Below are 13,144 nucleotides of genomic sequence, written 5' to 3'. Positions count from 1 at the left end.
AGCACAGCCAAAAACGAATGAATGAATGGATGAAAATGAAAAAACGACAGCACTTAATTCAGATTGTATTGAACAGTGGGGGCCAAGTGAACTTGGATCTGGGGGGGGATTTGGCCCAGGGGCCTCTAGTTTTGACCCCCCAGCTGGGGCTAATGCGTTTCCCACGCTGCTGTCACAGGCAGGGGCCTTGACTGGCAGTCTTTGAAAGCATCGAGCTTTCAATTCCTGTCATGTGGACATGCCATCATTTATATAATCATTTGTCCACTGCTAGGACTTCTCTGGCGGCTCAGACGGTAAAGCGTCTGTCTACAATGCGGGAGACCCAGGTTCGATCCCTGAGTTGGGAAGATCCGCTAGAGAAGGCAATGGCACCCCACTCCAGTACTCTTGCCTGGAAAATCCCATGGACAGAGGAGCCTGGTAGGCTACAGTCCATGGGGTCGCGAAGAGTCAGACACAGCTGAGCGACTTCACTCTCACTTCTCCTTTCACTTTCCTTTAGTCCACTGCGGGCCTTGCAGAAGGTTTCCGGTGGCCCCTTGTAAGCACTGCACTGTGGAGTTAACTGAGCCCCAACCCGCCAGATGATGTGACGCTGTACTCCAGCAGCACCTCGTTGCTAAGAGCAAACCTACCTCTTCTTCGGGAGCTTGATTTTCGCGATGTAGCTCAGACAGTAGTTGATTAAATCCTGGATTAGGGCTTCACCCAGGTGACCTTGAATATTCTAGATAAAGAAAATGTTGATGTTACTTGACACAGTGGGAGATGTTTTCAAATGGCTTTCCAGCCAAGCCAGGTTTTCAGCCACCGCGGGCCGAAGGTCACCTGGCGGGGCTGGGTGACACCCACACTGCCTTCCTCCTCTCCCTTTCTTATTTGCTGAAAACATTGGGCAAACCAGAAAGGGCTTCAGTCAGAACCATTTCCTGCTTCATCACTCAAGATTTTTATGTTCATTATCTCTCAAAGTACTTCCTGGAAGCCCCAGAAGAGTTTATTCATTGCTGCTTTTATCCCATTAAAATATCTGCAGACACGGATAGAAAACATATTTGTTTCACTTCAGTTTCCTCTTCTGTCTGAACAGAATGATCCTAATGGTAATAAGAGCTACACAGGACTGCATGAAAAATGTCTGTAGCAAGGCAGCCTGCACTGGTCTCTGCTACCATAACAGAAATATTAATTACCCTTAAAAAGCAATTGTAAAAATTAAGTTAGCAATTTGAAATGTGTAATCGTCACATGGTTCAACATCCAAAATTTAAAAAACGAGAGTGAAAATTCATTACCATTCAGCCCCTGGAGGCATTTAAGTACCTTTCCAGAAAACATTTGACTAGTAGTCTGTCATAGTCTGGATACTTACAAACCTACCTGTTTACACAAGAGTTTCCCATCTCTGTATGCTACCAAGCCATTTTCTGGAAACACGTAATCATATTTTTTAATAACTGCCAACAAAACAAAAGAAACTTTAGAATGCAATGAATTGAACCTTGTGTTTCTATTTCTTCATTAACACATGGCCAACAAAACTGTTAAACTCCAACACCGACCTATCTTAACAGATTGGAAGGGTGGAATAAAGCTCCTTAAAAATTTTTTTAAAAGACGCTTTGTTATCAATTTAACAAATGACAACTAGGCTGCAGACTGGAGAGTTGGTGGTGGGTCACTGCGTGTCTCTGCCTTCCGCCTGTTCATTTGTAAAGGCAAGTGAAAGCCAACAATGGCTCCCAAACCCCACTGTAACCTGCGTCATCCGGACAGTGAGGAAAACCTGCCGAATTTGAGGCTATGTTCCCGGAGTTTCTGAATCAGAACCTGCAGGGGCCGGGTTAAGAATCAGATGATCTGTTTTCAAAAAAGCTCTTCAGGTGATTCTTAAGACCACCCACATCAATCTTGCCTGCGTTCACCCTGTCATTTCAGTCGTGTTCGACCCTGTGTGACCCCATGGACTGTAGCCCACCAGGCTTCTCTGTCCACAGGGGTTCTCCAGGCAAGAACACTAGAGTGGGTTGCCATTCCCTCCTCCAGGGGATCTTCCTGACCCAGGAATTGAACCCACACTTCCTTCATTGGAGGCAGATTCTTTACCGCTGAGCCATAGGGGAAGCCCATATCCATGGATGGTCTCAAACTTCAGGCGCTTGTTATAGTGCAGATTCCCAGGCACGGTGTGTTGGGTGGGGGCCAAGCGCTGCATTTGAACGAGGTCCCCAGGTGATTCTCATATAGGTGGGTCTTTCACTTTCTTCTGGCTCGTGACTATTTTGAATCTGGTGTTTCCACTCACACTCTGAAAGGTAAGACACTGTCCTATACTAACAAAACCTCTCTGAGCCTGTAGTTAAATACATGATCAGAGGCAGAAAGGGCAATCAGGACCAGGTAACAGGGTCTTAATGTGCCCCATTATGTTGTTTATACAGGCTTCCCAGGTGGGCTCAGTGGTATAGAATCCACAGGGTTGATCCCTGGATTGGGAAGATCCCCTAGAGTAGGAAATGGCAACCCACTCCAGTATTCTTATCTGGGAAATCCCATGGACAGAGCAGCCTGGTGGGCTACAGTTCACGGGCTTGCAAAGAGTCAGACATGACTGAGTAAATTAAACAACAAACAACAACATGTTGTTTATGGTGTTTCTAAACAGAGCACCTACAAGGACAATTAGTGAAAGAGGAACAGAAAGCTTTGTTTTGGGCGGCACCCCAAGACATGCGGGATCTTAGCCCCCCAACCAGAGACTTGAACCCATGACCCCTGCAGCGGAAGCATGGAGTCTGAACCACTGGGACCATCAGGGAAGCCCAGAACAGAGGGTTTTAAAGGGCCCCCACAGATTACTCTTTCAGTAACCGGTCGGATACATACAGCCCACACAGATTTGCACTGGAAGGTATTACGTCTCGAGGAGTGGTTCTCAACTGGGGGTGACGCTGCCCCGAGGGACATCTCTGGTGTCTGGAGGCACGTGTGGTTGTCACCCTGGGTGAGGGGGCGCTGCTGGCATCAAGTGAGCAGAGGCCGCAGATGCTGTTCAACAGCGTCCGATGCATCGGACAACAGAGAGTTCTTGGCCCCTGACGTCAATGGTGCCAAAGAGAAAGCTCAGGCCCTCGAGGTCTCCACCCACTGTTTCTCACAGGGCCCCATCTCAGGCACCCCAGCGGCCCTGGGGCCATGAAGATGAATAATCCGTAGTCCCAGTCTTCAAGACAGACAGAAGCAGACAGTCTCCAATACTCAGCACTACATAAGCAGCTCTAGAATCTCCTGAAGGCGGTTGCTGAAGTACGATTCCCAGGCCCCGCGGACCCACTGCGTCAGTCTCTGGCTTCCTGGGCCTGGGGGTCTGGATTCTGGTTCCCTAGTCGGGGAGGAGCCTTGGGTGACTCTGGGAAACACTGAGCAATCGGACATCAGAAGTAGGCGTGAAGACCCACAGGACCCCTCAGCACCCAGGTGAGCAGGGCGTCTGGATGGTGCCCAAACTGAGGCCAGGAAGGCAGTTAACAGATATCAGCAAGAAGGATTCCAGGCTGAGACACAGACACCATTTCTAGGTCCATCTGTCCACGTGTCTGAGTACCAAATGCTTCACCAGCAGCTCCAGAAATGTATTTATAGGATTAAAAAAAAAAAAAAAAAAAGAAAAACTAAGGGCAGAGAAAATGTTTCCCCATTGAGGAAGCAGGAAGGCTGCCCCACAGGCAGGAGGGTTCAGGGCTGTAACCACGACACTAAGTGGCGACGGGTCCCGATAACCTCACAAGAAGTTACTGTTTCACCAAAACCTAATGAGCAACGCAGAGCCTACCGTCATCTCCCAGCTGCTCCTGTACTTTCTCAAAGTCCGACCCGCCGACGACACCAATTTTGATCTTCTGCCTCAGTTTTTGCAGAAAGCAATCCATGTCTTTGGTAATTTTCTGCATTTCAAAAAGGAAAATAAACAGTCAGGAGACATGCAGGAATCGGGAGATTAAGACCCCCAAGAGTAATGCAACCTTTACTCTCCTACTTGTCTATCTGCTTCTACATCTACAGGTAAGACCTACTGTTTGGCTGTGCTTTTTGGACACTGGGGGAGTCCCTGGTGACTCAGATGGTAAAGCGTATGCCCGCAATGCAGGAGACCCGAGTTCTATCCTGGGTCGGGAAGATCCCCTGCAGAAGGAAATGGCTACCCACTCCAGTATTCTTGCCTAGAAAATCCCATGGATGGAGGAGCATGGTGGGCTACAGTCCATGGGGTTGCAAAGAGTCAGACACAACTGAGTGACTTCACTTTCACTTTTCACTTAGGGACATCAAGTTATCAGAAAAAAAAAAAAAAAAACTTGTTAAAATTTTTACCTGGCTTAAAACACACAAATAATACAGTAACAGCTGTTGTATTTTGCTCCAGCTTGTTTTTCTCCCTGTGCATTTACACTCTTGTCTGTAGGCACATACATAAAAAAAAGGTTCTACTTTTTGAAACACCAGTTGGACTCACTGTCTGTCTTGCACAATGACTTGCTTTCTCAGTATTAAGCTGTGATTCTTCCAGAACGCACATAGACCCATTCCTTTCAAATGCTACACTGTACTGCATTTATGGATTCAAGTTGTGGCTAATTCCAACCCATGTGCTAATTCGAAATAAATTTTAAACTGAGATAAAGTGACATCCCTGTGTTAGGCAAACCACAAAGTATCTTTTAAACCCTTGTTTCATTGCTGCTGGCAGTCTTAATGGTACACTTACATGGACACTTATCTTCATAAATAAAGCTGTGATTGTACACTTATCACAAATAAAGCTACCAGAAACTGAAAGCAAAAAAATCCACTTAACTTCAGTACAAAAACGTCTAGAGTTCAATCTTCTCTTTTTCTTTAAAAAGCATTAAGAGTAGTACATGCATATGGTTAATAAAATTGTGCAGAAGGGCTTCTAAGAGAGTGCAATCTTTTCCACATCTTCCGGTGGAGTCTTGACCTAGTGGAAAGTCTAGTGGCCTCTGAGTCAGTGACTCTAAACGGGCCCCAGAGGCCCCCACAAGTTGTACTCAGACATGAGCTCAGAATGGGAGGAAGTGGGGAAGAGTCCTGTGATCGCAGAACATTAAAAACGCAACACTAACAACAAACACAACACCTACACCTTCACACAGAAGCCAAAGGTACCATTTATTTTTGTCTGGACCCTTGTGAGCACCGATGAGCTGAATGGTCTGGCAGGTCAGCCAGGAGACATGCTCAACACGCATGGGTCAGAGAGGCACCTTCTCCCTTCCAGGTGGCAGCAAATATTTTTCGACAGGAAATAAGACCCAGCTGCTTCTGACCACAGTCGAGCATGTAAACTACCCCCCACCGCAGGAGAGAGATATGGAGTAAAGTAGCCACACAGCAAAACTGTCACAATGCTTCTTTTTGTGGGGGGAGGTGCACACCAGAGAGGCCTTTTTCCATTTATTTAAATATATTAAAAAAATGTTTTTACAATGTTGTGTTGATTTCTACCATACAGTGCAAGTCAGCCATCCACATCCACCCTCTCCCTCCCCTCCAGGTCATCAGAGTGCCAGCTTCTCACCAGCTATCCATCTTGTTTATATGCTGTTGCTACTTTCTCCATTCATCCCACGCTCTCCCTCCCTCCCCCCGCGTCCACAAGTCCATTCTCTGTAATAGCTGCGTCTTCATTCCTTCCCTGCAAATAGGGTCATCAATAGCATTTTTTAAGGTTCCATATAGGCACATAATATATTTGTTTTTCTCTTTCTGGCTCACTTCACTCTGTGTGACAGGTTCTAGGTTCATCCACCTCACTACAACTGACTCAAATTCATTCTTTTTTTATGACTGACTAATAGTCCTTTGTATATATGTATCTCAGCTTCTTTATCCATTCACCTGTCAACAGACATCTAGGTCGCTTCCATGTCCTGGCTGTTGTAAACAGTGCTGAGATGAACACTGAGACACAGTGTTATGGTTTTCTCAGGGTATATGTCCAGGAGTAGGGTTGCTGGGTCATATGGTAGATTTATTTCTAGTTTTATCTCCATACTGGTCTCCATAATGGCTGTATTAGTTTATACTCCCGCTAACAGTGTAGGAAGTGAAAGTGAAGTGAAAGTCGCTCAGTCATGTTTGAGTCTTTGTGACCACATAGACTATACATATCTAGTCCATGGAATTCTCCAGGCCAGAATACTGGAGTGGGTAGATGCTCCCTTCTCCAGGGTATCTTCTCAAGCCAGGGATCAAATCCAGGTCTCCTGCATTGCAGGCGGATTCTTTACCAGCTGAGCCACCAGGGAAGCCCAAGAATACCAGAGTGGGTAGGCTATCCCTTCTCCAGTCAATCTTCCTGACCAAGGAATCGAACCAGGGTCTCCTGCACTGCAGGCGGAGTCTTTACCAGCTGAGCAACCAGGGAAGCCCTACCAGAGTAGGAGGGTTCCCTTTTCTCCACACCCTCTCCAGCATTTATTGTTTGTAGATTTTTTGATGATGGCCATTCTGACTGGTTGAGGTAATACCTTATTGTAGTTTTGATTTGGATTTCTCTAATAATGAGTGATGTTGAGCATCTTTTCATGTGTTTATTGGCCATCTGTCTGTCTTCTCTGGAGAAATATCTGTTTAAGTCTTCTGCCCAATTTTTGATTTGGTCATGTTTCTAAATAACTCTTTAGTTATGAAAATTCAAGGAATCCTTTATAAGTCATCCCAGACAAAACAAAACACAAGGAGCCCAAAACTTGGAATTAATGTGAAAAAATATATATATAGAAGACTTCCTAGGGATAATTAAGGAAAATTAAGGAGGAGAAGAAGAGTCAGAAAACCAGGCCTGCGGGCCAGAACCAACCCTCTGCTTGTTTCTGTACAGTGACTGCAACACAGTCATATCCATTCATCTCTGTGGTGTCTGCAGCCATGACTACAGGGGTGAGCAGCTGTGCGAGCCTCAACCATTTCCTACCTCCTGTGGTGGGGCTAGGGGAGTTTAGATGCTCGATTGTGGTCACAAGCAGCTTTTTACAGAGCAAAGTTTGCTGACCCCTGTATAAAATCAATTTAGGGCACTGCTGATCATTTCCTTAGCTGTGATCACAAAGTTGTGGTTCCAACAGAGGTCCCTGTCAAGAGCTGCAGGTGTAAATATTCAGGGGTGAAGTACCATTATGACTACAGCTTCAGAAGTGATGCAGCAAAGATTAAAAAAGAGAGCGAGGACTTCCCTGGTGGTACATTGGGTAAGAGTCCACCTGCAGGAGACATGGGTTAGATCCCTGATCTGGGAAGATTCTGCATGCTGTGGGGCAACTGAGCCCATGCACCCCAACCACTGAGCCCACATGCTGCAACTGTTGAAGCCCATGCGCCCAGAGCCTGTGCTCCACAAAAAGCCGCCACAAAAAGTCACTGCACCCCAAGAAAAAGTAGCCCCTGCTTGTGGCAACTAGGGAGAGCCGGAGGGCAGCAACAAAGACCCAACGTGGCCAAAAATAAACCCATAATCAAACAAACAAACAAACAAAACCCAATTGTTGTTGAATCTAAGTGATGTGAATATGGTTCTTTGGGGTACTGTTTTTTTCCCCCAGCGATTCTGTTCCTTTGAAGCTTTTCATGAGAGAAAGCTGGAGAACAGTCCACCCAGGCTTGTGCCCTGCTTCTCTTTGCAGGCTTCTAAGAAGTCCAGTGGGCCTTAGAAAGCATCACTATGAACAAAGCTAGTGGAGGTGATGGAATTCCAGTTGAGCTATTTCAAATCCTGAGGGATGATGCTGTGAAAGTGCTGCACTCAATATGCCAGCAAATTTGGAAAACGCAGCAGTGGCCACAGGACTGGAAAAGGTCAGTTTTCATTCCAATCCCAAAGAAAGGCAAATACCAAAGAATGCTCAAACTACCGCACAATTGCACTCATCTCACATGCTAGTAAAGTAATGCTCAAAATTCGCCAAGCCAGGCTTCAGCAATACGTGAACCGTGAACTTCCTGATGTTCAAGCTGGTTTTAGAAAAGGCAGAGGAACCAGAGATCAAATTGCCAACATCTGCTGGATCATGGAAAAAGCAAGAGAGTTCCAGAAAAACATCTATTTCTGCTTTATTGACTATGCCAAAGCCTTTGACTGTGTGGATCACAAGAAACTGTGGACAATTCTGAAAGAGATGGGAATACCAGATCACCTGATCTGCCTCTTGAGAAATCTGTATGCAGGTCAGGAAGCAACAGGTAGAACTGGACATGGAACAACAGACTGGTCCCAAATAGGAAAAGGAGTTCGTTAAGGCTGTATACTGTCACCCTGTTTATTTAACTTATATGCAGAGTACATAATAAGAAACGCTGGACTGGAAGAAACACAAGCTGGAATCAAGATTGCTGGGAGAAATATCAATAACCTCAGATATGCAGATGACACCACCCTATGGCAGAAAGTGAAGAGGAACTAAAAAGCCTCTTGATGAAAGTGAAAGTGGAGAGTGAAAAAGTTGGCTTAAAGCTCAACATTCAGAAAACTAAGATCATGGCATCTGGTCCCATCACTTCATGGGAAATAGATGGGGAAACAGTGGAAACAGTGTCAGACTTTATTTTTCTGGGCTCCAAAATCACTGCAGATGGTGACTGCAGCCATGAAATTAAAAGACGCTTACTCCTTGGAAGGAAAGTTATGACCAACCTACATAGCATATTCAAAAGCAGAGAAGTTATTTTGCCAACAAAGGTTCGTCTAGTCAAGGCTATGGTTTTTCCTGTGGTCATGTATGGATGTGAGAGTTGGACTGTGAAGAAGGCTAAGCACCAAAGAATTGATGCTTTTGAACTGTGGTGCTGGAGAAGACTCTTGAGAGTCCCTTGGACTGCAAGGAGATCCAGCCAGTCCATTCTAAAGGAGATCGGCCCTGGGATTTCTTTGGAGGGAATGATGCTGAGGCTGAAACTCCAGTACTTTGGCCACCTCATGCGAAGAGCTGACTCATAGGAAAGGACTCTGATGCTGGGAGGGATTGAGGGCAGGAGAATGGGACGCCAGAGGATGAGATGGCTGGATGGCATCACTGACTCGATGGACTTGAGTCTGAATGAACTCCGGGAGTCGGTGATGGACAGGGAGGCCTGGCGTGCTGCAATTCATGGGGTCCAAAAGATTTGGACACGACTGAACTGAACCGAACTGAAGTCTCATCTGCTCTTAGATGCAATGGCATTTCTTAGGAAAGCACTTAGAACAGCAACATTCTACTAGCATGCTGAAATGCGCAAAGCTCTGGACACCACTGGTTATATTTTACCTGATTAGGTCATATCCTGTTCCAGCAGCTGCAAGAAAAGATAATCCATTTGATTGCTTTTGGATTGCCTTGTGCTTATCAGTGTTTGAGATGTTGTTTATTGAGGAAGGGAAAGGTTGTATAATGCAGATCTGTTGCTAAATTAGCTTTATTTTTTACCTGGAGCACCCAGTGCATAAAACTTAGATTTTTTTTTTTTAAGTGTAAAAATCATGTTAATCAAAGAAATGTTTCAAATGTTTCAAGGGAATACACTGCAGGTTGCCTGGTTTTGCTATTTCATACTTTGTGCTTATATGTCCTGATTCCTTCTGGGAATCAGAAGCATGTTCCTGAATGGCACACCTAGTAACCAGAACAGCCTCCACCTTGAAGCCTTGGCAGAAAATGGCAGACTTGGCAAATAACAATACCCTGAGGCCCAGAGACTTTTATCAGATCTTGTATGGAAACCAAGGTCATGGTTTCACTGTGTCTGTTTCCTCATTTAAAATGAAAATAACTACCCTACTTGGGATGAAAGAGGGAGAAAGGTTAAGAGGCTCTAATGATATTGTGTAAGAAGCCTTGGAATGTAAACCAAAGATCATTACAACCAAAGGGCCAAACTGAACAGCAGTTTTATTAGAACACAGCTACAGTGTTTATGTATGGTCGATGGCTGCTTTTGCATTAAAGGCGAGTAGTTAGTACTGATCATATGGCGGGTAAACACAAAAGTATTTGCTACCGGGCCCTTTACAAACAATGAATTACTGACCTTGGCTCTGAACCACTATGGGTTTTTAACAACTTACAAGTGTGCGTGGATCGTGGACTTTCAGAGTCAAAAAGAGCCTTTGGAGAACTTACAGTTGAGTAGAGATCTCTTCAAAAAAATCAGAGATACCAAAGGAACATTTCATGCAAAGATGGGCTCGATAAAGGACAGAAATGGTATGGACCTAACAGAAGCAGAAGATATTAAGAAGAGATGGCAAGAATACACAGAAGAACTGTACAAAAAAGACCTTCACAACCCAGATAATCACGATGGTGTGATCACTGACCTAGAGCCAGACATCCTGGAATGTGAAGTCAAGTGGGCCTTAGAAAGCATCACTACGAACAAAGCTAGTGGAGGTGATAGAATTCCAGTTGAGCTATCTCAAATCCTGAGGGATGATGCTGTGAAAGTGCTGCACTCAATATGCCAGCAAATTTGGAAAACGCAGCAGTGGCCACAGGACTGGAAAAGGTCAGTTTTCATTCCAATCCCAAAGAAAGGCAAATACCAAAGAATGCTCAGACTACTGCACAATTGCACTCATCTCACATGCTAGTAAAGTAATGCTCAAAATTCTCCAAGCCAGGCTTCAGCAATATGTGAACCGTGAACTTCCTGATGTTCAAGCTGGTTTTAGAAAAGGCAGAGGAACCAGAGATCAAATTGCCAACATCTGCTGGATCATGGAAAAAGCAAGAGAGTTCCAGAAAAACATCTATTTCTGCTTTATTGACTATGCCAAAGCCTTTGACTGTGTGGATCACAAGAAACTGTGGACAATTCTGAAAGAGATGGGAATACCAGACCACCTGACCTGCCTCTTGAGAAATCTGTATGCAGGTCAGGAAGCAACAGGTAGAACTGGACATGGAACAACAGACTGGTCCCAAATAGGAAAAGGAGTTCGTTAAGGCTGTATACTGTCACCCTGTTTATTTAACTTATATGCAGAGTACATAATAAGAAACGCTGGACTGGAAGAAACACAAGCTGGAATCAAGATTGCCGGGAGAAATATCAATAACCTCAGATATGCAGATGACACCATCCTATGGCAGAAAGTGAAGAGGAACAAAAAAGCCTCTTGATGAAAGTGAAAGTGGAGAGTGAAAAAGTTGGCTTAAAGCTCAACATTCAGAAAACAAAGATCATGGCATCCGGTCCCATTACTTCATGGGAAATAGATGGGGAAACAGTGTCAGACTTTATTTTTCTGGGCTCCAAAATCACTGCAGATGGTGACTGCAGCCATGAAATTAAAAGGCGCTTACTCCTTGGAAGGAAAGTTATGACCAACCTAGATAGCATATTCAAAAGCAGAGACATTACTTTGCCAACAAAGGTTCGTCTAGTCAAGGCTATGGTTTTTCCTGTGGTCATGTATGGATGTGAGAGTTGGACTGTGAAGAAGGCTGAGCGCCAAAGAATTGATGCTTTTGAACTGTGGTGTTGGAGAAGACTCTTGAGAGTCCCTTGGCCTGCAAGGAGATTCAACCAGTCCATTGTGAAGGAGATCAGCCCTGGGCTTTCTTTGGAAGGAATGATGCTGAGGCTGAAACTCCAGTACTTTGGCCACCTCATGAGAAGAGTTGACTCATTGGAAAAGACTCTGATGCTGGGAGGGATTGGGGGCAAGAGGAGAAGGGGACGACAGAGGATGAGATGGCTGGATGGCATCACTGACTCAATGGACATGAGTCTGAGTGAACTCCGGGAGTTGGTGATGGACAGGGAGGCCTGGCGTGCTGCGATTCATGGGGTCGCAAAGAGTCGGACAAGACTGAGCGACTTATCTGATCTGATCTGATTATCACTAGATACAGCACTTGTGGCTCAGAAAGGTAAAATGATGCGGCTAAGGTCACATACATTCCGTGCGTGTGAATTCCAGAGCGCACTCACCACTGCTACCATCCGGCCTGAACCAAGCAGGGTAGAGACAGAACTTGAAGACAGTGAGGCCACTTGGAACCAGTCCCAAGTTTGAATGGCTGCTGTTCAGTGACTGATTCATGCAAGGGGGAGGTCAGAATGAGCGTCATCACAAAATCTGTGCCCATGGCAACAAAATCTGGAAAAGAGAAGTTTCCAGGAGTCCAAGGAGACTCTCAACAGGCAGCCTGTAGCAATCTAGGTCTTATCCATCACCCCACTCCACTGCAGGGCTGGACAAGGCAATGGTGGTGGTGGTTAATACTAATTGAGTATTATTGAACCCAGCCTACCGTCTTCAAGATACTTTCATGAACTTATATGATTTCATTCGACTCCCACAAACACCTCAAGGAACAGGTCACCTCCCCACTTAAAGCCATAGATACTGAGGTTAAGTGACTTGCTCAAGGTCACACAGTTGTCAGGAGGTAAAGCTGAGACTCTACTAGGCCGGTCTGACCTGAAAACCTGTCTTTCACATCAAGCTACAGGCACAGACCACAGTGATACATCTGAAAAGGGCACACAAGCTGGTAAAGGGGCTGAGCTGGGTTTCACAGTCAGGGCTGACGGTGAGAGTCCAGAATTTTTTCCAAGCCAACAGAAGTTCCTTGCTCTCTTAGAGTTTTTCGGCCTGTCCCATCTCTCCGAGCACCCTGAGGTCTTGCAGATCTGGCTAGGGCTTCCGTCTCAGCCCTCCAGGGAACACAGAGTAGAGTTCAGTCGCTCCAAGGGAGGTGGGCGGTCCCTAGCCGCCCCAGATCGCCTGCCTGGGCGGTCTTTAGCCCTGCCTGGGAGTAGTAGGGGGCTCTGCACCAGCTACTGCCGGGCGCCTCTTACCTGCCGCGGGGCCGTCAGGGTCCCGTCCACGTCGAAAAGGCAGAGCGCTGGACCGGGCGCAGCCATGACCCTAGTTTCCACGCGCACCTAACAGGACTCGCTGGCACTTGGACCTCTGCCCGGAACTTCCGGGTCCGGCCCCCGTGCCGTAGGGCACGCCGGGAGGAGGAGACTCCACTCCCACAAGGCCGGCCACTAGCGGCTCTGGGATGTGCCCTGGACTACAGATCCCAGAATGCAACGCGCCTCTACCCTGTCCTATTAGGGCCCAGCACGC

At 46.1% G+C, this 13,144-nt stretch overlaps 2 protein-coding genes across 5 annotated transcripts in view; both read right to left on the bottom strand.

Annotated features, from left to right (window-relative positions):
- The window catches only part of PMM2 (phosphomannomutase 2), a 40,121-nt gene extending 27,053 nt beyond the window's left edge, over positions 1 to 13,068 (bottom strand). Inside the window, exons 1-5 of one of the 4 annotated variants that reach the window (XM_061401097.1) lie at positions 12,868 to 12,965; positions 11,995 to 12,163; positions 3,836 to 3,947; positions 1,384 to 1,460; positions 639 to 730 (exon numbers count right to left, since the gene is read on the bottom strand). In XM_061401097.1, coding sequence (XP_061257081.1) covers positions 639 to 730; positions 1,384 to 1,460; positions 3,836 to 3,947; positions 11,995 to 12,006 — 293 coding nt within the window. In that variant the 5' untranslated portion in view covers positions 12,007 to 12,163; positions 12,868 to 12,965. Of the gene's footprint in view, positions 1 to 638; positions 731 to 1,383; positions 1,461 to 3,835; positions 3,948 to 11,994; positions 12,164 to 12,867 lie in introns of all 4 variants that reach the window. The other 3 variants (XM_061401096.1, XM_061401095.1, XM_061401094.1) reach the window with 3 other exon arrangements.
- Positions 1 to 13,144, bottom strand: part of ABAT (4-aminobutyrate aminotransferase) — a 239,842-nt gene that overhangs the window by 126,327 nt on the left and 100,371 nt on the right. The window lies entirely within an intron of this gene.

The sequence above is a fragment of the Bos javanicus genome, chromosome 25 (genome assembly GCF_032452875.1).
Source record: "Bos javanicus breed banteng chromosome 25, ARS-OSU_banteng_1.0, whole genome shotgun sequence".
Lineage (NCBI taxonomy): Eukaryota > Metazoa > Chordata > Mammalia > Artiodactyla > Bovidae > Bos > Bos javanicus.
This window is presented reverse-complemented; position numbering and strand designations above follow the sequence as displayed.